Here is a 26,863-nt window from a genome sequence, read left to right on the forward strand (position 1 = left end):
AACCTTGGCCAATTATATGATGCAATTCCTGTGACACTTCCACAGAATGATTTTACTTAAATTCGAAATTAACGTTTTGACTTATTGAATGGATTCAACTGTCTTCCCTAGTTAATGTGGGTACTACGGCAACTTGGTATTTTTGGAATGCAACCTCATATATACAATACCTAGAGAGAGAGAGAGAGGGGTGGTGATGAAGATCACATGTGTTAGTTTTTAACACTTGGGGGCACCTACAACTGATTGCCTCTGACCATCTTGTGGTGATGCTTGCTATTGTAGGGGTAGCCCTAGCAGTTAGATTGGCCCTTACTTCGGCCAGATGGGCTGAAATGACTTACGTGACAGTTATGTCTGATTGCCAAGTTCTTGCAAGGCGCCTTTCCTCCCTTGTTGCCGCCACTGGAAATTGTCACCATTATCAAAAACATCTTCTTGTTGAAGACTACCTTCTATTTTTGCTGTTTTATACATGTAAATGGATCTGCCAATGGCATTGCTCACTCTATTTCAAAATAGGCTGTATGTTTCCCTAGGCAGGGATATTGGGTCTCTTCTTTATCTGAAGACCTCCTTATTGTTCAGCAGTTTTTCCCTTCAATGGCTTCAATAAAGGAGAGGGTGCAGAGAAAGAGAAGGGGGGGGGGGGGGGGAAGAATAGAGTTATGCGAGACCCTTCTGACCATCTGATTCAAGCGTTTGTTATTCAGGTTAGTCAGAGAATGCTCGGGTAGTCAGCAGTGTAGGGTCAGTGCTGTAGACACCCGACGGGGTGACCTCAGGATTTGCTAAATGTCTTTCTATTTTTTGATTGATAGAAGTAAATGTCTATCTTGTGGGATAACTGAGCCAACAGGGCGACAATTTCATGGAAGTAACGACCAGCCAGGAATTTTTTCCGATTATTTTTTCAGTTGTAACACTTTGTGAGGTCTAGGACTCTAGGGTAGGAGTTTCTTTGTTGATTCTGTTGTAATTTGTAAACTAGTTGTGGTTTTGCCATCCTTTGTATTGTAGTCATAAGAGTCATAATGCTGGGTAGGTCAAGTTTTGCGTGGCCTTTGCAAAACCCTGACTTAATGTGCTTTTTTTTCATGATCTAAGTTTCTTGTGACTTCACTTCAGAAAAATGGGACTGCTTGCCCTCTGCGATTTCCCCACTTCCTTTTCAATGGTTTTACCATATTCTAACCACTATGCTTAGTAGTTCCACCTCCATGTTCCTCTTCTTCCTTGCGCCAAATCATTGTTACGAAGAGAAATATTAAGTACATGCCAAGCAATAATAATTTCCCAGATTCTGACTTTCCACAAGACCCGAATCTGCATGACACCAAGGTTATAGTATCCATCTGTGATCAGAGCTAGAACAAAATATAAGATCCATACACATTTTAACTGGTGGCTTAGAGTTGATCTCCAATATTATAACCACAAAAACAGGGAAAGCAAGCGGGTTGATGCCATATATTTATATATTTTTTTCAACTTTTATCAACAATATTACCAACTTTAAGTATGTACAATATTACCAACTCTATGTAAGCAAAATGTAATATCATTTGTTTGGATACTTATTAGGAGCCGTCTGATTCTATGGCAAATATAGATAGATATTGGTGAAATTTAAAAGGAAATGGGTGTCACTATTATGGGTAGGCTCCATTGCAGAAGCTATAATTGGGTGAAATTTAAGATGAAATGGGTGCCACTATTATGGGTAGTTTCTTCTTCATCTTGACTGTTGGGAAGCTGATGCTGTAATCTTCCTCAGCCACCCATCTGCACACAAGAAACAGGAAGATCACCAAAATGCAGACCATTTGATAGACTAAAAGGCAAAGGTCATTATTATCATTCTCCTCGGCTACTCCACTTGTCTCCATGCCTGTGGGGGAGACAAAATGATGCCTTGAAGATAGCTGCTTACTTACCTGACAGTACCAACCTGCTGTTCTTACATACTAACCAGTCCAACCCTCATTCTTTTATCCAACCCATTTCTATACCTCCCAACATACACAAATTTATAAAGACTGCACTTGGAAAATTGTTCACTGAACAAGGGACTACATTAATACCTGTATCGAGTGACAAGATGATGCAGGAAAATGGAGATTTCCAGCCTTCCGAGTTCAAAACCAGGGCACAGTCTCTGCCCACCGCCAAACGGTGTAAAACAGATACTATTGCTAAGGTTTCCTTCCTTTCTCTGCCAAAAAAGAAAAAAGAAAAAAGGTCATCAATCTGAATACATGTAAATATGCTGCATGCAATGTGAATGTTAATGCAAAACAGGGTCAATTGGAATTAAAGATTAATCGTTCTCAAAACCTTGACATCCTATAAATTTGCACAAACCGTTATGTGGCAGGCATTACAAGCTAATGTACCAGCTGACAACTTCCATTCATAGGTGAAATAATGTCAAAATTTGGGTCTCTTCCCTCTCATAACAATTCATATTATTAAGTGTGTGGTCATTTATACTCCACCATGAAGGTATTTGTAAGAACAAAACTTGTCTACCAAAGGAAAATTCAGCAATAACTGAAGAGTAGCTTACTTGTGCAGTTGTGCCACTAATGGTTCATAATTGGATAATGTGAGGGAATCAGAAACTATAGTATGACACAAAATGTATTGCAGCCTCTTTTATGTACAAACTTTCACTATCTCTTACCTGCCATCTCCATGGATCAAATTGATAAGGATTCTCATAATTTTCTTCATCCAAGTGAACAGAAGAAAAGGATGCCAAGACACACCATCCTTTGGGAATCAAATAACCTGCAAACAAAGCCATCCACCATAGGAATCCAAGGAAACACCCAAAAAAGCAGGGTAAAAGATACTTGAGCCCAAAGTATTGAGTAGAACAAAGAGACACCTTTGATATCTACATCTTTGAGAGCTTTTCTCCAAACCGCATTGATGATGTTTGCCATTCTGAGAGTTTCACTGATCACCTAATAGAATGGATAGAAACCCAAGTTCACCCTTTCAATTGACATGCATTACTCATTCAATAAGAAGGAAGACAAAATCATTTTAATTTCACCAGTAATTTCATTTACACACGTCTTGAGTGAATGGCAGTGACATATAATCCGTCCAATCGTATTCCTCGCCCGTACTATCCTTTTGTCTCTTAAGCTCCATGTTTTCCTCCTAACCCAACAAAAACAACAATAATAACAATAGGGTTAATCCTCATATAACCATGTCTCTTTACAATAAATTGTCACCATCCTACATGACAGTGTAGAAAAGATAAAATCCTTTTGCATATAAAACAAAACATCATAATGAACTTTATTTTGATTATCCAAAATACCCATTAGTGTAAGAAAATTTGAATCGAAGTTTTTGTTGTTTATGATGTCAGCCATTGTAGTTACACCAAGCAAAACCTATAATAATAAAGGTACCCATAATTGCACAGAGCCAAAGAGTAGTGGGTATGTGGGAACAATTTTCCCTATATATAGGGAAGAGTCTAATATAAGATGAATCATATGGTTGAAATTTAACTAAAATTTGAAATGGGTCCAATTAAAGGATATCCATCAAACCAATTCGCATGGGCCATTTGGGCTCTCCACAAGGCTGAAAAGCAGGTATACACTTTCCCACGCCTGGTAATATACTAATATGGTTGAAAACACTATTCCTAATAAATATTAGGGAAAAGGTTTTGTGCATGAGCATGCACAAAATCGTTGGATGAGGGATGAGGGTCTACGATGCACCCCTCTCAACTCCATCTGCGGGCTGTGTAGCATGCACAACCGTGCAAACACCCTTTTGCCCTAATAATAAACACAAATAATGAACTAAAAAGTGGACCATTGATGATACAAAATGAATCACATGTACATTACTATACACAATAGCTTACCGTGTGATGTTCCCTACTCCCTAGGTTTGCCCCCAACCTCCATTCCTTCCTTTCTATTTGGAGCTCAAATGGATGTTTTAGATCACCTTCTTCTCTCTCTTTCTCTCTCTCTTATCTTTCAAGCATGGTTTTAGTAATCGGTATCAGATTAGCCAGATCAGCCGATTCTGTACCAATGGATCAGTATAGACCAAAGGTAAAATGGTAAAAAATCATGTGCAAATCCATCCAATACTGGCCAATCCGGATTGGTATAGGATTCAAGTAATCCACCCAAGGTTGTAGTTTATGGTATCGGTCATATCAGGTCGATCCCAATAAATAAATCATTTTTTTTAAATAAATATTGGTCATGGTCAAATATCAACCAACACGATACCGATACCCTAAATCCATGGATACACTAGTTCATGCTTGGCTCACAAACCTCAATCCCCCATCCCACCTATGAATTTAAAATTCGGATTGGAATCAATTGATGCTAAACCCGATCCCAATTGAATCCGCAGTATTCTAAGGATTTTCAAACCAATTCTAGCTCGAAAAGGACCTATCTAGAACCCAATTGTAGGTTTTCAAACCAAGGCCCCACCCCCAAAAAAATTTTGGATCAGATCGGACCGGATGGATCCAAACTGAGAATTCATCCCAGTTTTGTTCTTATTTCCAATTTACCTCACATGAGTTTTTTTTTATTGTTCTCCCATATAAATGATACCTTTTTTATATGCAGATTCCTCCCTACATTAGCAGGGTGGAGAACCATCTCCCCATCATTATCATTAATATTGGATGCATACCAAGTACAGATTAGGACGGTTCTGACCTGAGCCTACTACTGTTACTACTACCCTACGAAGAGTGTAGAATTGGAAGAAGAAAAGGAGGACCGGAGGGCAGTTGACAAGGACAGCAACAGCTCTAAATAAGAATATAATAATGTGAAATGCCTTAAAAAAAAAAAAAAAAGGTTCAATAATTCAAGCCAATTCCGGGACTATAATTGTTGGTCCCAAGTCACCCCACCCACCCACTAGTCCGATTCTTAATAAGCCTTTAGGAGAGATAAGGTTGGGCCGTGGGTGGTCCTCCTCCTCCTCCTCTAAGAAAACCCAAACACAACCCCCCCCCCCCACCACACGTAGCCGACTTCGAATTGGAAAATCTAAGGGTTCCCACTAATCCTGGCCGTCAATTGTATCAAGAAATGAAATGATAAAAAGGGATTTAATCCATACCGTTAATTGCTTGAGAGCGAGAGGACAGTCGCTGATATATTTGACCGCAAAGGTCATAAGCATAGGCACAGAATCCTCTCCTGGTATCATCATCTCTATCATATTCTCACTTATCACATCCACTGTCTGTTGTTGCTGCTGCTCCATCCCGTTTGATTCAACCGCATCACACAGAAACACATCTGCTACGTCCAAAATAGGTCGTCTTCCACTCTCATCTCTATCCCTTTCTTCACTTTCACTCTCACTTTCAGACATAGTAGTAGTCCTCTCCATATTCAATTTCTTCTCCTCAATAATCCTTCTCACCATCTTCACCAGTCTTTCCTTTGCCTGTTCAGAGTGTTTCAGACAAAAAAAAAAATCAAATAAAAGCAGACAAGAATCCCCAGAAAAAATCGCTATAGCTCTTCTTCTTTCTTCTGTAATTGTCAATCACATGCAGGCTTGACTTTGTTTGTATAGAATGAAAAAAAAAACAAAAAAACTTTTCTCCTCTCTTCCTCTTCTTGTGGTTGTTTTTAAGTGTTGAGTTCCAGGTTCCAATAAGTACCTTTGAGGATAGAGAAAATCCCACGGGAAGATCTATTTACCTTCAATGATTTGTAGAACGTAGTTCCTGGTAGCTTAATCGGGAGACAAATCAACCCTTTGATGAATTCTGCAAATTCTCTCCTCAGAAACTCTAATTCTTCACCAGGGCCGATGCCCATCAACACCATAACCAGAACTTCAAACGTAATCTGGGAAACCCATCATTAACCAGCGAACCCATCAAACAATGAACTCCTCCGATAAGGAAATTAAAGATGGGAATGGAAAAAAGAAATTCTCAATCCTCACCTTTTTGGTTTCTTCTTGAATGTAAACAGGATTCTTGTTCTTCCAGTTCTCCATGGGGAGAAGCACAGATTTCTCAATCACCCGAGTGAGACGGGACTTGAATTGAGGAGATTTCAGAAAGCTACCGATCAGTCCATGGACTCTCTTGTGCGTACTGCCATTCATTTGCAGTATTGAAGCTTTCCCCATTAATTCAGTCACAGATTTGGGGTAGTAAGGAACAAAGGTGCTCCCATTGTTCTGTAGAATCGCTTTGTTAACGTAAGGATCGGTAGAAACTATGATCGGTCGCCCTAATATGTGAGATTTGAACACTTTCCCGTATCTAAACAAGAAAAAAGAGAGCTTTTGTTAACATATTATTATAAAACCAGTCAGCATCATTCCTGAACAGTAGAGCTTAAAAGTGATTCTGTTGAAAGATACAAAGTTAAAAAGCTATAAAACACACGTAACAGAACGAAAGATCTTGCTTTGATTTTAGAAGCGGAAGAAATCAAAGGAGGAGCGAGAGAGCAGACAGTAGGGTCAGTTGGGCACTTGGACATGACGACTCATCCATCTTCTTTCCTCTTTCATGAACAGAGGAAGAAAAGAAAGAAATAGGAAATGGAACAGTCATTTCCATTCATTCTAGGGAATTGTGGTTTTGCTTCTAGCAGGAGTTTATCAGAGGTGACAGTACAGTCTAGTCAATTTCTTTGCAAGAATTTTCATCATTCCCGTCCTACTTTCTGTAATTCTTCGAAAAATTGCAGAGAAATTTGAAGAAAAAGAAAAAAGATTGAATTTTTATTGATGGAAACAAGCTTAGAAGCAGGAAAGAGAAGGAAAGGCTTACAGAGATTTGCGTTTCTCCATGAAGCTGACGGGTCGAGATGAATATCCACAAATGATGAAATCAAGAGTCTCTCCAATCAAAGGAAACCCTAAACTCCCTTTCGGAACCCTACTATCCTTCTTCTTCTTGTTGTTGATCCATTTCCACCAAAACCATCCCATGATGATACCTAGAAAGATCGAAAACCCTAAAACTAAATCCATTCTGAAAAATTCTGATCCCTCTCTATTCTTGTTGCACTTCATGCAAGATAAAGACGATGATGAGATGAAATCAAACTGAAAATCCATGGAAGATTAGATTTTTCTTCCAAACCCTCAGGCATATCGTCTAATCGATTCCCTTCCGGCCTTCCTCTTAATTGTGATGGACATGCTAGAGTTTAGAGATAAAGATTCTGAAAATCTATCAATAAATGCATGAATCGATAGAGAGCTGGAGGAAAGCTAAATCTGGGAAAAAAAGATCTGTCACACTTGAATGCTTGATTCAAATTGTCTTGGTCTAGTTAGAATTTGGTGGGGAGGTACTGATAATATGTGCTTCAGCACCGGCTCAATTCCTGTTCTTTCACCATTGGATCAATAAAGCACCGTACAAGGCAGTAACAACAACATCCACCAGCTTTGCTTTCTTAGAAAGACAAAAGGGTAAATGGGAATTGGAACTCTTCTTTTCCTTCTTAGTTATCCATTCCAGACCGGAGTGCCGGAGTGGTCACCGGTAAAAATATTAACGGGTGGCGCAAAGAAGAAGTAATGGGACTCGTAATTTAATAGCGCCGGAATTGTCAGTTACAACTTACATAAACAGGACGGTTTCTCTCTTACCTTTTTTTTAGGGTTTTAACATATCGAGAAAAACCAGAAGCTGAAAGACGCATCGTCTTGTCATCATCACTCAACCACCAACTCTCCCTATCACCTTTTTTGTTTTTTCAAAAGATTTTTTACATTTAGCCACGTAGGAGGATCAAGTTTTTTCACCTACGATGCAGAAAGAATCTCTTAATCCCTCGATCTGCTCGATGAGACTTTAACTACATCCAGTGGGAAAGGGGAAAGGGGACAGAGGGCGGAATTTTTATCCGCTGGTGCTCGCTGTGCATACATGGTCGCTGTTGCACTGCACGATGTGCATAGTAGTGCTACAGTTATAGCAGCGGATAAAGGTCCTGTCTTATCCCATATAAGCCCAATATATCATTGCCAAGTTCAAATGGGTGTCAGGTTCGGTTTCGATCATTTGGTTTGATTCTATGCTTTGATGGTGTGATCTGAAATAGAATCGAGAATCGAGTCGGTTCTGAAAGTGGAAATAGAATTCGAATTTATTCGGTTCGATTCGATTATGGTTCTAATTCGATTCTTCGATACGGTTCTAATTTGATTATCTAATACGGTTTCATTCTGTTAGGCTATCAATTGTTGTTGCTTTACTGTGTTCTCAAGAAACTCCATTTGTATAAATAAAATGCTCACAAAACTTTAAAAGAACCAAAAATATTAATAAATAAATAAAAATCTCAAGTGAGTTCTCCAATTATTGATCTTATTTTTCACCTTACCCATCAATAAAGTCAAAGAAACACATCAAAATTATACTTCCAAAATGAATAGCAACACCATTAAAAAAAAATATATAGGATTTTAGATTTAAGTGTGGTATTTTGTTTGATTTAGGTTCAAATCGATGATTTTTTAACTAAAACCGAAATCAGACTGAACTAAATTAAATGCTCATATACTTTAACCGAAATCAAATCGAATTTATTCAGTTTGATTCTATTCGATTAATTCGGCTCCGTTTCGGTTTCATTTTTACACCCTTATTGCCAACCGAATAGAGAGTGTATATTCGGTTTTCCTATCTCAAACTCCCTTTTTTTCTAAAATTTTAGCCTTGAAACAAAAATACCAAAAGTTTTTTTTGTAATGAAAACACGATCTAGAAACAAAAGTGTTATCATACCGGGCCTATTGTCTTCCTCTGCTCCACTTGATCACTACCCATGAGATGGTTAATAGACGGGGTAGAGCATATCTTCTTTACCCAACGATCATAATGGACATATGTATATGTGGTAGTAGTAGTATTTGAAGAAGGCTAAGGGTAGGATGGTCAAACTCTGGACCCTCCCTGGACTTACACTACACCCACCGACCTAGCTTCCTGCCATTGATCTAGGTATTTCAAGAAAGCTCAGGGTAGGATGGTCGAACTTTGAACCCTCACTAGCCTTACACTAGACCCACCTACCCATTGAGCTAGAAGCTCATCGCGGATTTTGTTTAAAACAAAATAATCAATGATCTGTATTTCATGTGGTTTCGATTGGATCATTATTAATTTTGAAGAGTTGGTTCTTTAACTAATATATCCTTTAATGGAAAAAGAAACTTTATAGTCCTTTTATAGAGTTGATTCCTCCACTAATTTTATAAATATATGGCATTAGCCCATTAAGTGTACAAAATCTAAAATGTAAAGTTAGTACAAAAAACTAACAACCATTGCAATAGAGCAACGACGTCAATCCATTAATCATGGATCTAGGCATGGTGAAGCATGTCTCCATATTGATTGTTGCATGTTTATTAGATCTCCATGTCTTATTGTATGTGTTATTCTTTCAGTAAGTTTTGCACAATATTATTTGAGGAAGAAAAATCAGCAATTGGATCGACTTTCGTCAATTATAAATCTGATCCAGGCTTTGTTAAAATCGACCTGAATCTTAGAGACACTAGATTTTCGATGCAACAATAATTGAAAATGAATCTAGCCAATTTTAATATGATTCGATCGAAATCAATGATCCGATTTCCATTCTTAAAACTGTACTCCACAGGATTCATTTTTGTACAAGAATTAAAAAGTGTGATTCATATCTTTTATTCGCGTTCGGTAATTCCTTATACAGTTATACCCGGTCGATACTATATTGGTGGAACTGTTATGATATAGATACGGCTGATCTTGTATCAATGGACTGGTTCTTATTAATGCCAATTCTATTCAAAAGACACTTTTTTTTTTAATTGAAATTAATTGCAAATTGAATCCGATATAATACATATTCTTGATACCATACAGATCATGGTTCGTAATCTCAGTATCAGATTGGATCAGGATTATCCAAACTCATGCCATTTTTTTTTACCTTTTTACCCTTATCCGTATAGGTGGATCGAGTTGGTTTCAGCAGATACTGATCTGATCCGATATTACGAACCTTGATAAAGATCCCGATACTGATATTAATAATCATGAGGAGGGCTGATTGGCATGCTGCAGGCATAAAGGCGGAATTGGGCTATGGATTAAAGTGTTACAATGCTCTGTTCAGGGTGTCGTGGTGTAGTTGGTTATCACGTCAGTCTAACACACTGAAGGTCTCCGGTTCGAGTCCGAGCGACGCCAAGTACTTTTACATTCCCGTGACCCATTTATGCCAAGTATAGTTAATTTTTTTAAACCGTGACCCACTTATGCCATATGGAAGGCTCATATGGCAGCCCAGTCTCTTGAACTTGTAGGGCCTGTAGGCTATTCAAAGTCTAACCTTTTTATTCCCATGAGGCTCAATCAAATGTGAGAGTCCGTTCATTGCTAACCTTGGGGTTCCCTTGACATTTCTAATCCTTAAACCTCTAGCTAATCAAAACCTTTGTACCATGATTCTTGCGCACATGTCAATTTTCTGTGTAATCTCAATTTGCTCAATGACATAACACGGACTTAACAAATCCAAGACTAAAGGAAATGGATGTACGGGATAGGGACTACATCGGGATGGAATATTTTATTTCGATCTAAAATTTGACATATGGTCAATCCATATATTCTTTATGCATCGAACGATCACATTTGCCACAACAATCTTCTATGTAACCCAAAAAAATAAAATAAAATGGTGTATTGATATAGAAATTGGGTTTCAGTTCAATATCATTTCTACTAGATCTGATCTCAAGTTGATTCATCAAAGTTGTCCAATCTGCTCCAAATATATATTAAAAAAAAGGGTAAACTACACGTCACCCCTTAGTTTTCAAATGAAACTCATATCACCCCTTGGTTTAGACCCCAATATGACAAATTTATCCCTACCATTAGTTTTATGTTGTTAAGTGATGATGTCAACTAGTTAAATAAATTTAAATCCCTAAACTACCATTGACCAATGTTGAAGATGAAAGAAGGGTAGTATTGTAAATTTAATTATACTGTTTTAGTACACGGGTAAAATAGTCCTTCCACATCAATAACTAACAATAGACTAACACCGTTACTGTAAAGGGGGTGATTTGAGTGTTTTTAAAAAACCAGAGGTTGATCTGAGTTTCGTTTGAAAACCAAAGGGTGACGTGTAATTTACCCACAAAAAAAAAACCATGATTTCCAATTGTAAGAAATATGACGCTACATCCATAATCTAATGGTAAGCCAAACATGTTTGTTGCTTCTAAAATACATCATATAAATAACTCTCACAAACTTTTTTTTTGTGGTGTTATCAAATCATTTTTGTTAAAATTATCATATAAATTTGGATAGAGAAGACATGGTATAGATTAGCCATGTGTCAAATTTCATACCCAAAATCAATTAAATATCATCTTGTGTAGTATTGGCATGCCTCCCCAATATATATTAGTTCATGCGTATGGTATTCCAATTGGTATTGTGCACTCCCATACAATTTTATATTTTGTCATTTAGCAAACTCTATTTGGGTTGAAATTTGACATGTGAATCAAGGTATGGGGTCTACTTACTCTAATATTGCACCCCATCTTATTTTCCAAGTAGCAATTAACGACGTTGTACAAAAAGTGCTTCGTAAGTGACCCATTAGGAAGTGATTCTCGACTTTCTTGTGCGCTTTAGTATCATTGTACTACGTGGAAAGATGATGTAACAGTTAGGACCATTGAATAAAGAGAACACGGTATATAGATAAACATTATCAAATTTTATATCTAAATTTAATCAAATTCCTTCTTGTGAGTTGACATGGATTTTCATATATATATATTCATGCACGCCTATGAAACACCAACCCTTGTTGTGTATTCCCCCATCATTCTTAAATTTTTTAAAGTTTCATTTTGTCATCTGGTAAACTCACATTTTGTATTAAATCTTGAAAAAATGGTTTATGTGGGAGAGAATGCAGGCTGAACCTAGGCACACAGTGGGGCAAAATAATCGTCCCACTGCATGAAAGACAAAAATTCTCATCCTATTGATGCTGTCATACACATTCTGATTGGCCTATGCAGAGAGCCATACTCCCCTACAAAGAAACCTCCCCCTAAAATTTACCAACAAAAAAAACAAAAAACCCTCCCCCTAAAAATTGACTTTGGGGAGTACATACCCAAAAAATAGGACCGATTGGGTTGATGGAATCTCGAACATTGTTTCATTTCATTAGTCAATTCCTCTCAATAGGCCAATACCCTTCTCCTCTACCGTAAAGGCGTGGCAAGAGCCAGTTTCTCACCTTAAAGACAAGTTAAAGAGGACTCCAACAATGTCCGAAGCTGCTTACGGATTACAACAATGGAGAAATGGCGAATCATTTCACGTCGCCTCCTCAGGCACTCTCCGAGAATTATACCTGGGACTTCTCCAAGACCTGGTTTCGAGGGATCAATCCAACGTTCAGGTTGAGTTTACTTGGTCGATTAACTGTAATTCCAACCCGTCAAAACTCTCGAGATGATCTTCTTCCCAGCTGCACTTTGTTTGAATTTTAAATGTCGAATTTTGTTTATACGGAATTTCATAGATTATTTTCCCCCTTCTCTACTTAATTTGTGTTAATTTCCAGAGATTGATCACAAACACAGCTTTTGCTTGATTCACTGACCACGGAGATTACCAAAACAGTGGAACAATGGCTGGATACTTTAAAAGTTTCAAGACATTTGATTGCTTTCTAGCTTCGTGTTATGTATCGTTTTCATTCTAGGGTATTGCAGATGATTCTTCTGGAAATAGTTTTCTGGGAAGAGTTGAAGGACACTCCTTTCTTTTCATCTTTTGGGGGAAAAAGCAAAAGACGTTTGTTTTTTTATTTCTGCTAATCGAAGACACTTTTGCAGGTTCCAAGGATAATCTCGGAAGAGCAGAACGATATTTTCAAAATGAAAAGCAGAACGTTGAAACATATTCCCGTCCTTTAAGAGATTCCGTTGGAAACCTTCAAAAATTTCCGGCAAGAAAGTTGTACAAAACTTACGGAATCCATTGTCGTTCCTTTGCTTCGGGGGCTGCGAGAGTTCAGAGGAACCCTTCATTTTCAACGATAAATTCTGATGACATTGCCTATTTTAAAGAGATATTGGGGGAGAAAAATGTCATTCAAGACGAAGATAGGCTGTTAACAGCAAATGAGGATTGGATGCGGAAATATAAGGGCTCGAGCAAGGTTTTGCTACAGCCTAGGAGCACTGAGGAGGTTCACACTTTACACTCTCGTATATTTATCTGAAAACATATGATTTGTATGTATTTGATATTTTTCAAAATTTTGGTGTTTTAAGTTTTGCTGTGAGAAATAACAGGTTTTTCCATAGAGACTTATAAGATGATCAGAAGTAGGGTAATCATGTCCTAGATATGGATGCACCATAAATTATATGTTATTTATTTTTAAATAAATAACTTTCTTCATGCTTACTAATTTACGACTTCAGTTTCACTATCAAAGGGTTTAATTTTCTTTGTACTATGACTATATCAGATATGCAACTTATTCATTCACTTTCATTATCGTTGTTGAATATACCTGTTTTTTGCTTTGCAGGAAAATTTACTACAGTTATCAATAAGAAAAAAAGAATGTAAATTTTGATGTAGTAAGTTAACAAATACTTTGTTGTGGTCTATTTGTTTTCGCAGGTGTCTCAGATTCTTAAATATTGTAATTCCAGATGCTTGGCTGTTGTCCCACAGGGTGGGAATACTGGTCTTGTAGGTGGAAGTGTGCCTGTTTTTGACGAGGTAAATCATAGCTTGCATTCTCTCTCTCTCTCTCTCTCTCTCTCTCTCTTATATTAAATTCAGTGTTATTGGCTGCTTGCATAATCGATTTTGTGTTGATGCGGGCAAAGTGGATAGGTTATATTTTAATGTTGAATCTATCTTACCTAACTCCCTTCTTGTGGTTTAGTGACTCATTATGTTTCACCTGTCATAAAGAAAAAGTTTAGCAAGATCATATGCTCTGACATTTCTATGATTCTGCACTCCAGAAAGTAAAACCTATTATACTGAAATAGATTCATTATCCAATCTCATCCAAAATGGCATTGGCAATGATATATACTTTCCACCATAACTGTGGTTCTTTAATTCATTCCTTGTCAATGACGCTCTATCCGAGTCCTGCTGAGTTTCACTGTTACTGACTGATAGTTCAACATCACTTCTTGATTCCCTAGTATGAGCTTCATAGTTTAAATCCAGTTTCATGTGGTGTATTTGATCCAAGTTCCCTGGATAGCTTCTAAATTGACACACATCTCCTTGCCTGGGCATGAGAGAGCATGAAAGCTTGACACTTGAGAAATTGAAGATTGTGATTAAGAAGCGGATGACCTAGCAGAAATCTCGTTTCCATGTTTCAAAAGAATGAGATAAACACAACTCACAAAGCTGTATACCAACTATTTGCAGTCGTACTCAGGGTCAGCTACATGAATTCAGTTCCAAGAAGAGTTATAGTAACGAAGCCTATTGAGAGCACTTTATGGAAAAGCTGACTCATGTTTTTATTCTGTATAATAACAATATAGGGATAAGTCAATGATAGTATTATACATCACTAAAGGTCGGTCCTGAATGCTTTTGAAAGCATTTGCCATCCAAAATTTTTCATCAAGAAGTCCATTATCTAAACCCTAGTTGGTTGCGAACTTAGATCAACAACCATTGATCAGAAACCAAAAATCATTCTCTTATTCATTATTGTGTCTTATTACAGTTTAATGCAATATTTCGGAATTTTATGGATTGTGAATCAAATAATTTTTTTAATGCAAGCATGATTTTGGTCGGCAACACATGTTCTTATGCATATGGAAATGAGCACATACTGCCATCTGTTGGCTGGAACATAGGTTTAGAAGATATTGATGAATTTTAATTCAGTCTCTTAAGTCTGAAATTCACTGTAGATGACAAATTGTGCAGGTGATTGTCAATGTTGGTTCCATGAATAACATCATTTCTTTTGATGAGGTATACAGTTTACATTTTCAGACCACATTATCATGAATTTTAATCTTACTCTCCTTGCATATATGGCAAAGCATATCTGATCTCACTGCTTCTTTTGGTTAACTTCCAAGCAGTTTCGTCCAAGAATATCCCTTGGTTGAAAACTGGTAGATAAGATCAAGCACATGACCTTTATTATTCCACCCATCCATATCTTGATAGTCACTAAAATCCCATCATTCTGTATCCTATAGCCACACTTCATTCATTTTATTATTACCGGCTATTATAAGTCTTCAGTCAGTCTGACTTTAATTCAGCAAGCAATAAAATGAAGATTTTTTGTTGTAAGGATGTTGGATTGTCGAATAGGAAAGATTCTGATAAATACTAAGTACAAGAATAAAGATTCTATCTAAAGGTTGGTGCCAGAGAATGATGGAGCATTACCTTAGATTGATATTACTTGAAGCCTCTTAATGGAAAGGGGTCCATGTGGAGTCCAATCTCCAACCCATATCAGCTTCTGAGCTTGGTGATAACGGCTCACTTAAAAGGGCCGTGGTCTAAAGTGAACCCTCCAATTTCCGCATGACCTGATGTTTTCAGGCAAAAGCCTCTGAGGCTGTTCCTTGAGGTCATTCAAAAATACGGGTTTCATCAGAGGAAGTCTTCATGCCTATGAAGTGTGATTCATTGACCAGTGGCAATCATAGTGGTGAATTGAATGTTGGGGTCTCTAGAAGAAATGTTGTTGTTGCTGATACTGGAATACCTGTGAAGACATATTGCACCTGGGGATAGAAATACCTGCTGTTATGTTTCATTGTGCATCTAAGTGGCCCACAGGTTTTGCAAGCAATTGATGTTCACTCTCTTTGAGGAGCAAAATAAAGAAAATGTCATTTTGCATCAAAGCATAGTGTTTAGGCCTTCATATCATTTTGGATGCTAACACAACCATTGAGGCTTGAAGGCTTGAACCAATTGAAAAGGGAGCCTTTCTAGAGCCATCATATTTAGTTATTGGGGTTTACTGCAATTCAACAAATATAATATGAGGGCAGATTGGAATCATGGAACTAAAACTCAGAACTCGACCAGGTTTCGACCTTGGGAAAAACCGAGTTGACTCGAGATCTCAGTCGAGTTGGTGTATTTTTTTTTTCCCCCAACTTGAAAGCTGGTTTCGGTGGGTTTTAGACCTAGTTTGGGTCTGAAATTTGGTACTCAGCCTATTTTAGGCCATTTAAACACAATGACACTATCAGATTTTGCAAACCAAATAGGAGTTTCACTTAGTGGGAAACCAAGACAGACACTAATGCCAGAAACCAGGACAGACACGGGGCAAACACTTATTTATGCCTAATATCATTTAAGTAATTTCATTTACTTAAGATATTATTCATAAATAAGCAAATACCCCCTATTTGAATCCAATAAAAATAGTTAAAAAATCAAATTCCAAAAAGAAAAAAGTCAACCCCTTAGTTAAAGAACAAAAACTGGTCAAACTTAATTTGGTGTGCGCGAATGTTTTCAAAATCGCTCTGAATGAAAATAATTTTTTGGACATCAAAACAAATGAATATTTTACCGCACTTTTGGTTTTTAGCAATGTTTTACCATATTAAGATTTATGGAATTTTTAGATTTAAGAAAACCCCAGCATTAGAAAGTTGAAAATTGCACCTACCACCGAAAATCCAGTTTTTGTTCTTGAACTAGGGGGTTGACTTTTTTTCCTTTTGGAATTTGATTTTTTAACTATTTTATTGGATTCAAATGGGGGGGGGGTGTTTGCTTTTTTATGAATAATATCTTAAGTAAATGTTATACAAATACAAAAACATTTACTTAAATGATATTAGACATAAATGTCTGTCTTGGTTTTTGGCATAAATAAGTGTCTGTATATCAAGGTTTGCATAGATAGGTGTCTGTATACCAAGATTTCCCACCGAGATCTGGCACTCATATAAAGGAGTTTGGGTTGAGATCTTGAGATCTCGCGAGATCTTGCTTGAGTTGGGGTACTTTTTCATATTATATGAGATCTCGTCTCGAGGTCTTGAAAAATTGAGATCTCGCGAGTTTTAGTTTTATGACTGGAATTCCTTAGGGAATTTTGAATGGGCTGATCTTATTTGACTTCTTAAATTTGATTCATAATGTGTAGTATCCATAGTTGTCACGGTGTCTAGGCGACCCAAAGCGTTGAAGAAGGACTAAAATCAAGGCGACAACAAATAGGCGACCAAGGCGTCCAAGGCGCCCAAGTCGGTCAAGGCGCTTGGATGCCTAGTCGATGCCTGGACAACTACTAGTATCTTCTTATATCCCCATAGTAAAATCTCTTCCTGAAGGAAATTCCTGTGATTTAGTAGACAATTTCAGATGAATCTCATAGGTTTCTGGATCAAATTTATTATATATGTGGAAGAGAAAATTGCTCCTTTCGTTCCTCCTTAATTATTCAATTTCTACGTCTTTGAATTTGAAAAATTGAGGAGGAAAGAAAGTGACAATTTTCTCCATGATTAAGACAATTGCAGATGAATCTCATAGGTTTCTGGATCAAATTTATTATATATGTGGAAGAGAAAATTGCTGCTTTCGTTCCTCCTTAATTATTCAATTTCTACGTCTTTGAATTTGAAAAATAGAGGAGGAAAGAAAGTGGCAATTTTCTCCATCTTTAATCATTATAGGCTATAATGAATTCCAGTCGTTAGTTTCTTCGTGACAGTTGTCTTTGAACATATTATTGTTTTCTTATGCTTCCATTTCTTTGACAAAAATGTTCCAAAAGTCGATACTTTCCCATATTTACATCATGAATTTCTCATCTTACTATTATTTTTAGGTCAGTGGCATACTAGTGTGTGAAGCAGGATGCATATTGGAGAATCTGGATTCGTTTCTGGTTAAGCAGGGGTAACTGTCTCCCATGCCATCTCTTTTGTTCTCTGAGGGGAAGTGTAGAAAATGAAAATTTTGAGGATTTAAAGTTTATGGAAGATATTATATTTTAGTTTAGTAACTTGTGAGTTTTTCTATCATTTCCTTTTTCATTGAGGGAAAGAAGTTCACCAATTCTATGTTACTTCTGTTAATATGCGACAAAAAAGTGCTAAATTTGCTACTAGGCGTATGCCAGTGTCGAAACTGTCGGCTACAGTACCTATTGGTCGAAACTTGTATGAGCAAGAGAAATCGGGAGAAGAATTGGGAGACAACAGATTGCAGATTGGACTGAAAGAATATGCCTATCGACAGCAACATAAGGAGATTATATATAAATCAAAATACAGCAAAGTTACAACTGTACCTTTCACTTAACTCATAATAAAAACAACTTAAAAACTAAAAGGAAGATAAGGATATAGCATTAAGACTCCCCTCAAGCTGGGTATGGGTGGAGCATAGATATCCACCCATACCCAGCTTGGAACAGTCGTCAAGTAAAACAGGATGAAACAAAGCTTTCGTAAACATATCACCCAGTTGGTCGCCAGAACAAACAAAAGGAGTAGAGATCAACTTCCTCATTACAACATCTCTCATAAAATAGCAATCAACCTCAATATGTTTAGTTCTCTCATGAAAAACTTGAATACTAGCAATATATATAGCAACCTAATTATCACAAAATATATCCATAGGTTTATTGACAAGAAAATCAAGCTCCTGAATAAGAGATTCCAACCACATCATATCAGCTGGCATTGTGCGCCATAGACTGGTACTCCGCCTCAACACTAGACTGAGCCACAATAGTTTGCTTTTTGCTCCTCCATGTAACCAAGTTGCCACCAACAAATATACAATACCCAGTAGTAAATCTACGATAACCATCAGTACCTGTCCAGTCAACATCAGAATAACCAGCAACATTTATATAACCATGGCGACAATAAACAAGTCCAGCGGAAGTGGTGGAGGTGGGTGGCGGAAGTTGTGGTTGGAGTAGAAGACGTTGGCGGTGGCTGGTGAAGGTGGCAGTGGTGGTGGCTGGAACCAAGAAGACGAAAGGAGACGGTGGAGGGGGCGGTGCCTGGTGGTGCTTGCGGCGCAAGAAACGAGAAAGAGAAAGACAGAGAGAGACGGTAGAGGGAACCTAGGGCTTCACGAAGGGAACCATTAGGGTTCGGATGCCAATGTGGATCCCTGCTCTGATACCATGTGGAGTATTGAGAATCTAGGGGTACTTTGGTCTTTCTAGTCTTTACTCATTAATTTGTAAGTCTGCGGTAAGTACAGAGGTATTATTGTGCCCCTGTATTTTTTTCACTTAAATAAACATAATAGGGTGCGCCTGCGGTAATTGAGTATTCTCTCTTTCCCGCAGGCAGCCTTCCACGATATTGGTTGTCTTCTTCTTTCTCTTCTCTTCTCTCTCTCTCTCTTTTTGCCTTGGTTTGGTTGCAGGTTTCTGGTCTTGTAACTTGGTATCAGAGCTGTTGTAATCAAATCAGGGTTTTCTCTTCCTCCCTTCTGCTGTTTTTTGTCTTTTTTTTTTCTTTTAATATCCTGTGATGTGCAGCCACCTATTGTTGCCTCTACTATGAATTTGGCCTCCTCTCATCAATGGAGGACTCTACTAATGTCTACAAGTTCTTTTCAAGTTGCTGAGTTGCTGATTATGGAAGATTCAGTCGAATTCCCTCACTACTGCTAAGATCGATTTTTTTTTCAGGTTTTTCCCTGAGATTGATTTTTTTTGGGGCCCGATCTCTTGCGATTTTTTATTTGGAATGGCTAGTTAGTTTGGTGCTTTGGATTTCTTCTGCCTGGTTGCTGCCATTGGTTATTAGCCCTTACCTATTTATGCTTCTTCACAAGGTATTCCTACCTACTGCTGCTCGATTTTTTTAATGGTGCTCTGCTGATTTCCTTCTCCTGGGAAGTATACTCTATTGCTGTATTTTCTCCCCAGCCCTGTGTTGGCTCCATAATTGGGTTCTACTTGCTTCCACTATTGCATCTCTTTTTCCCAGATTGGCTCCAGATTTTTATTTTTGGGTTTTTCGAAACCTTGACAAGGTGATCGATTTTTTTTTTGATGCTGGTTCTGTGCGTAGTACTTTGCTACTATTTCTATTTGCTTGTGGTTTTTTGATTATGCGTCCTGCTGCTTTCCTTTGTTGCTCTTCATTATGGCTGAGATGAAGACCTTTATGGATAACGTGAATGTTATCATTACCTCTATCAAACTCGAAGGCAGTTCTAACTATTTACCATGGGCTCAAGCTGTGAAGGTCTATATTATGGCAAAGGATGAACTCAAATATATGACATCCGATCCCCCTGCCTCTGAAGGCAAAGATTGTGGTGAGTGGATGAGCCTGACATTACCAGTAATGTCATGTTTCACACTACTACTAAAGGTGTGTGGGACGACTTGAAGGACACTTATTCTCAGGAGAAGAATATGCCTCGTATAGTCGTATATATGATCTCTATGAGAAGTTATTTCATCTTCAAAAGTCCGACAAGTCTCTCCAGGATTATTATAGTGTCTTTAAGGGCATGGTTGAAGTTGAATGTTTTTCAACCACTCACTACTGATATTGAGAAGCTCAAGGTCCAACGCAATAAATTTTTTGTTTCTAAATTTTTGGCTGTTTTGAATTCTGATCTGAAGACTATGAAGGGTCACTTACTTGCTGGCGAGACAGTCCCTACTCTTGCTGATACTTATTCACGCCTTCAACGTATTGTCTCCCCTGCAAAATCTGACTCCTCCTTCAAGGACAGCTCTGCTTTTACTGTTAGTCGTTGCTGTGGTAGAGGCCGTGGGACAGGGGGAGGCCGTGGAGCTGGTGGTCGTGGTTCTGGTGCACGTGGCTCCGATGGATAGCATACCGACCGTTCTTCTAGGCAATGTACTTATTGTGGCAAGCCTAAGCATACAATTGAGACTTGTTGGGCCAAGCATGGCAAGCCAGAATGGGCAAACCAGTTAGCCAATCATGCTTTTTCTTATGGTGTTCTTGATATAGTGTCTTCTAGTGATACAATACCCGGTATCTCCTCCGGTGGCTCATCTACCAATCGTGATGATATTTCGCAGATCCTACGGCGTTTACAGAGTCTTGAGACATCCACTCATTCATCTACTGGGGCTTCCACTTCCGTTGCTACCTTAGCTCATGCAGGTACACCTGCTCTCCTTACTATGACCTCTACTTCCTGGATAATTGATTCCGGGGCATTTGCTCATATGACTGGTAAGTCCTCTCTGTTTACTTCATTTACCACCAATGATACCTCCATGTTTGTCATTCTTGCTAATGGCTATTCTACCTCTGTTTCTGGTCATGGTACAATGTCTCCTAATTAACTAAGGCCTTAAATTGTTCTGTAACTTTTTTTTTCTTCTCATCTTTCAGGATCTTCACACGAGGAAGACGATTGGTGGCAGGTGTGAAAAGGATGGATTGTACTACCTCAACGGTGCTACCCCGACTTCTTCTGTTGTTGCCCATACCGTTGGTGGTGTGATTCCTTTCCAATGGCATTGTCAATTAGGTCATTTGTCCTTGTCTAGGTTGAAACTCTTGTTTCCTTGTTTCAAATCTTTGTCTAGCTTAGAATGTGACGCATGCGAGTTGGGAAAGCATCATTGTGCTTCATTCCCCTCTCGTTTTGTGACTCGTAGTTCGTCATTATTTTCTTTAGTCCATTCAAACATTTGGGGTCCTTGTCGAGTCAAAAATAAACATGGGTTTATGTATTTTGTGACTTTTGTGGACAATTATTCTCGTCTTACTTGGTTGTACCTCTTGAAAGATCGTTTTGATTTCTTATCGGTGTTTCACAATTTTTATAATGAAATAAAGACTCAGTTTGGTATTCCCATTAAAGTTTTTCGCTCTGGCAATGCTTTGGAATATGTGTAACGTGATATTTCTGATTTCTGTGCTACCCATGGGATGATTCATCGCACTAGCTGCTCTTATACTCCACAACAAAATGGGGTGGTGAAGCGCAAAAATAGGCATTTGTTAGAGGTAGTCCCATGCTATTACATATGCATGTTCCTAATTTTTTTTTGGTGTGATGCTGTTTTAATTGCCTTTTATTTGATTAATCGTATGCCATCTTCTATTCTTGTCGATAAATCTCCATTTTTCATTCATTTTCCTACCTTGCCCTATTTTCCTTATCTCTTCGTGTATTTAGTTGTGTGTGTTTTATGCACAATTTGCATCCCATCCTGATAAGTTATCTCCGTGGTCCACTAAGTGTGTTTTTCTGGGTTATCCTTGGACTAAAAAAAGGCTACAAGTGTTATGATCCGATTACCCAAAGGTATTTTATGAGTCTGATGTCACTTTCTTTGAGGGTACTCCTTTTTTCTCTTCCCAAGGAACTTCCTCTGGAGATGGGTGGACCACTCCTCCCGCTCTTGAGTCTCCTCCTATTCCTTCCTTAGTTCCATTCACACCACCTATACAGGTATATCAGTAATGGAACAAATCGGTGCCCCTCGATGAGGTGTCTATTGTTCCAGCTGCTTTACCTCCTGGACCATCTTCTTCCTCAGGTGGAGCTCCAAGTCCTACTTTGATTGATGACTTCCTAGTTGCTAAGCGTAAAGGTACCCGTTTCTGCACTTAGAAGTCTATGGTTGTGTATCCTGTAGATCAGTTTGTTTCTTTGTCTCATCTCCCTACTATTCATCAATTTGCCATGTCTCTATCCACTAGTTCTATTCCTAAAAATCATACTGAAGCTCTTCAACTCTCTGGCTGGAAGGCCGCCATGGATGTTCAAATGGATGCTCTTTTGACTCGTAACACCTGGAGTTCGGTAGATTTGCCTCCTGGTAAGGACTTGGTTAAGTGTCGCTGGGTTTATATTGTTAAATACCATCCTGATGGTTTTGTTGAACGGCTGAAAGTCCGTCTGGTTGCCGAAGGGTATGCTCAGACTTATGGAGTTGATTACTGTGAGATATTCTCTCCTGTTGCTTGGCTGAATTCAGTCCATCTGCTTATTTCTCCTGCTGTTAACTTTGATTGACCCTTATTTTAGTTAGATATTAAAAATGCCTTTCTTTATGGTAATCTACAAGAGGAGGTCTATATGGAGCAACCTCCAGGGTATGTTGCTCAGGGGGAGAGTAGTGGGGTCGTGTTTGCAGATTACGTAAGGCTATTTATGGGCTTAAACAGTCTCTTAGAGCGTGGTTTGAGAAGTTCAGTGCCACGGTTATCTCTTGTGGTTTTTCACAGTGTTATTTTGATCATTCTGTCTTTGTTCGTCGCCAAGGGGATAAATTAATTGTTTTGGTTGTGTATGTGGACAATATCATCAACTCTGGTAATGATGTGGCTGGTATTACAGAGGTGAAAACATATCTACAACAATATTTTCAAGCTAAGGATTTAGGTCAGCTTCATTATTTCCTTGGTATTGAGGTTGTGAGAAGCAAGAAAGGTATTAGCTTGTCCCGGAGAGAGTGTGTCTTAGATCTCCTATCTGACATTGGTATGCTTGCATCAAAACCAATGGATGTTCCTATGGATCCTCATCAGAAGTTTGGAGTTGATGACGGTGAGCCTCTTAAAGATTTGCATCAGTATAGGTGCTTGATTGGGAAGTTGATATATCTAACAGTCACCAGGTCAGACACATCTTTTGTAGTCGGTGTCCTTAGCCAGCTTATACAGTTTCCTCAGGAGGCTCATTGGGATGCAACTGTTCGTTTCCTTCGGTACTTGAAGGGTGCCCCTGGTAAAGGACTTATTTATCGACCCAATATGCATATAAAGTTAGTTGCTTTCTCTGACGTTGATTGGGTTGGATCAGCCAGTGATCGTCGTTCTACTACAGGATATTGTACTTTTGTTGGAGGTAACCTAGTTACGTGGCTGAGTAAGAAACAAACCACCATTGCCAGATCTAGTGCGGAGGCGGAATACAGAGCTATGGCTCATACTACTGCCGAATTAATGTGGCTTACTCCTATGAAGATGTATTGTGACAACCAAGTTGTTATATATATTGCCAGCAATCTGTGGTCTATCATGAGCGGACCAAGCATATTGAAGTGGATTGTCACTTTATTCAGGATGCTGTTTTAAAGAAGCTTGTCGAGACTCCTTTTGTTTCTTCTAAAGACCAGTTGGCTGACATGTTTACTAAGTCTTTGTTTGCTCCTAGTTTTTGCACTAGTTGTAACAAGCTGAGCATGGGTGATGTATATGCTCCAGCTTGATGGGTGATGTATATGCTCCAGCTTGATGGGGAGTGTTGAGAATCTAGGAGTACTTTGGTCTTTCTAGTCTTTCTAGTCTTTCTAGTCTTTACTCGTTAATTTGTAAGTATGCGGTAAGTACAGGGGTATTATTGTCCCCCTGTATTTTTTTTTTTTTTTTTTTTTAAAACTTAAATACATATAATAGGGTGTGCCTGCGGTAATTGAGAATTCTCTCTTTCCCGCAGGCAGCCTTCTGCGATATTGGTTGTCTTCTTCTTTCTCTTCTCTCTCTCTTCTTCTTGCCTTGGCTTGGTTGCAGGTTTCTGGTCTTGTAACATGGAGATTTGAGAAATATGGTTTACGACATTATGATCACCCCCACTTTATTTGTAAACTAGAGAACATTCCAGAATAGGTATATGTACACTGATGAAGAAACATGTACTCACTGTTTGGCATGTTCTTCAGTCTTGTTTTCTGTTATGTTGCCAATGTGCATAGAACCTATCTTACTTTGCAGCTAAACTTCCGTGTAATCTGGCTGTCTTTTTTGCCCCAAATTTGCTTCTTTTGAATCGTGAAGCATAGTTTTGTTCCCCAAGTGATTGGAGACTTGGGTAAAGTCAATTCTAAATACTAATTTTTCCTCTTTTGGGCTTTTAATTACAATTGCTCTTAGCTCCTGCATTAATGTATTAAGGTATATATATATATATATATATATATATATGCATGTATGTATCGTGTGGATTTTTCTTTTTGTAGTCCTAATTTTTGAGCATTGGCCAGTGTGTGACTTTTGTACTTTCTGTCTTTGAGGGAAAGAAAATTTCCATCCAATGCACTTCATCCAGATTTGAAGAAGAGACATCATTCTAGTAATGTTAAAATAACATCTGGTTCTCTATTCAGGTTTTTGATGCCACTTGACTTGGGTGCAAAAGGAAGTTGTCAAATTGGTGGAAATATTTCTACCAATGCTGGTGGTTTGCACTTTGTACGTTACGGATCACTCCACGGAAATGTCCTTGGTAATGATTGTTACCTCTTCATTTGTTCTTGCTTGCAAAGTAGGCAGCATAATGCTTTATTGACTCTTTTGATTACTGTTTTTATACAGATCCACTACAAGGTCCTTGGGTAGGAATCCGATAGTATACAAATAGATAACTTTCGATGATTTAAATCTTCTGGAATGGCTGTAGTATCTAAGTCAACAAATTACTCATTGAAGATATGATCATTAACAAATGAAATTTAGTTGTAAAAGTTATAGTCACTTATCAGTAGACTGTAACTTCCCAATGTATACGTTCTCTGCTTGGCAGATGCCTAGATTGTCTGTGTCTGCTTACTTCTAGACTGGCCTATTTGCTTATATACAATAAGGCCCGAGTACTAAAAGAATGAAGGCAATAGCTGGACTAAGCCATATGATGTGATGGGCTTGTTAGGTGGGTGGAAATCTTCTGGCTTTCTGCGACAAGTTGCTGGACTCAGAGTTCTATCTTGAGTCCTGACAGACATTACCTGGTGTTGTTGAGAGAACACAAGCAGACTTTTGAAATCTAATTTATATTGAAGGGGTTATGTTCCGGTCAAACCTTATTTGGGGTGCGTGAATGTTGTCAAAATTGCTCTGAATGAATTTAAAAAAAAAAAAAAAAATCAAAACAAATGAATATTTTACTGCTCTTTTGTTTTTTAGTAATGTTTTATCATATTAATATTTATGGAATTTTTAGATTTGAGAAAAACCCCAACATTAGAAAGTTGAAATTTTCACCTACCGTTGAAAATCTAGTTTTTGTTCTTGAATCGGGAGGTTGACTTTTTATCCTTTTGGAATTTTATTTTTTAAATATTTTTATTGGATTCAAATACGGGGTATTTGCTTATTTATGGATAATATCTTAATTAAATGAAATAAAAAAATATAAATAAATAAGGACCAAACCTGTTCTTTTTGTGAAACTAATGCATGGATGGGTTCAAAATGCCAAAACTAGGCAGCACAGAAAAAATCAGCACAAAACCACAACTTCTAGACCATGAAACCTTGGTTTCAAGTTGGCCTGGGAAAAGTACCAGGTTTCGACCGAGATATGGTCGAAGCCTGGTGTATCTCGGTTTCTGGCTGGTCAAAACCAGCCTCGGCACCGAGTTCTTGAACCTTGGTTGGACATTCCTATGTGGTCTGCCTAATTGAACCAATTGAAAGGTTGATGTGGCAATTCAGATTGTTGGATAGATATTAGATGGGGTCTGGTTTGGATTTCCCATGTGTCAGATTTCAAAGCCAAATTCAATTATATACCTCCTCCCATGTGTTGTTATTTTTCTTGTACTTTCAGCCATCCATTTGTCGTTAATCATTTTTAAATCTTTATTTTGCCCCATGGCCAACTTTGTCCAAGCTGACAATCGACATGTGTATAGGGCCTTGTGCCCCTACCTGTCCACAAAATTTGGATCCCATCTGACCTGGCATGTGAGGAGGGCACAGAGAGTGCCATGCCACAGTCTCCTCCACTTTGACCCAACATCCATTGCTCCCCTGACTTCACCAAGAAAATTGCATCCATGAT

General features: G+C 38.2%; 2 protein-coding genes and 1 non-coding gene across 3 annotated transcripts in view; 2 read left to right on the forward strand and 1 right to left on the reverse strand.

Annotated features, from left to right (window-relative positions):
* Window positions 1-1,647: 1,647 nt before the first annotated feature.
* LOC122661980 (3-epi-6-deoxocathasterone 23-monooxygenase CYP90C1) lies at window positions 1,648-7,057 on the reverse strand. The gene is made up of 9 exons (XM_043857513.1): window positions 6,827-7,057; window positions 5,986-6,310; window positions 5,736-5,885; window positions 5,143-5,475; window positions 3,085-3,174; window positions 2,894-2,972; window positions 2,687-2,793; window positions 2,085-2,215; window positions 1,648-1,785 (listed from the first exon to the last, which is right to left on the reverse strand). Exons 1-9 carry the CDS (start codon window positions 7,027-7,029, stop codon window positions 1,695-1,697), a joined length of 1,509 nt encoding a protein of 502 aa, XP_043713448.1. The 5' UTR covers window positions 7,030-7,057; the 3' UTR covers window positions 1,648-1,694.
* A 3,118-nt stretch (window positions 7,058-10,175) lies between these two features.
* Window positions 10,176-10,249, forward strand: TRNAV-AAC. Its single transcript has one exon. It is a non-coding gene; the product is annotated as a tRNA-Val (tRNA).
* Window positions 10,250-12,335: 2,086 nt separating this feature from the next.
* LOC122661966 (D-2-hydroxyglutarate dehydrogenase, mitochondrial) overlaps window positions 12,336-26,863 on the forward strand; it is a 43,723-nt gene continuing 29,195 nt past the window's right edge. The window contains exons 1-6 of the mRNA XM_043857493.1: window positions 12,336-12,503; window positions 12,943-13,298; window positions 13,742-13,843; window positions 15,035-15,082; window positions 17,931-18,001; window positions 25,188-25,306. Coding sequence (XP_043713428.1) covers window positions 12,398-12,503; window positions 12,943-13,298; window positions 13,742-13,843; window positions 15,035-15,082; window positions 17,931-18,001; window positions 25,188-25,306 — 802 coding nt within the window. The 5' untranslated portion in view covers window positions 12,336-12,397. The remainder of the gene's footprint in view (window positions 12,504-12,942; window positions 13,299-13,741; window positions 13,844-15,034; window positions 15,083-17,930; window positions 18,002-25,187; window positions 25,307-26,863) is intronic.

The sequence above is a fragment of the Telopea speciosissima genome, chromosome 5, assembly GCF_018873765.1.
Source record: "Telopea speciosissima isolate NSW1024214 ecotype Mountain lineage chromosome 5, Tspe_v1, whole genome shotgun sequence".
Classification (NCBI taxonomy): Eukaryota; Viridiplantae; Streptophyta; class Magnoliopsida; order Proteales; family Proteaceae; genus Telopea; species Telopea speciosissima.

Coding starts and splice junctions, on each gene's coding strand:
- LOC122661980 (XM_043857513.1), bottom strand. CDS start 7,029: ATGGATTTAGTTTTAGGGTTTTCGATCTTTCTAGGTATCATCATGGGA. Junction 6,311..6,826: donor ATGGAGAAACGCAAATCTCT/GTAAGCCTTTCC, acceptor TTTCTTGTTTAG/ATACGGGAAAGTGTTCAAAT. Junction 1,786..2,084: donor CATCTTGTCACTCGATACAG/GTATTAATGTAG, acceptor TCTTGTGTGCAG/ATGGGTGGCTGAGGAAGATT.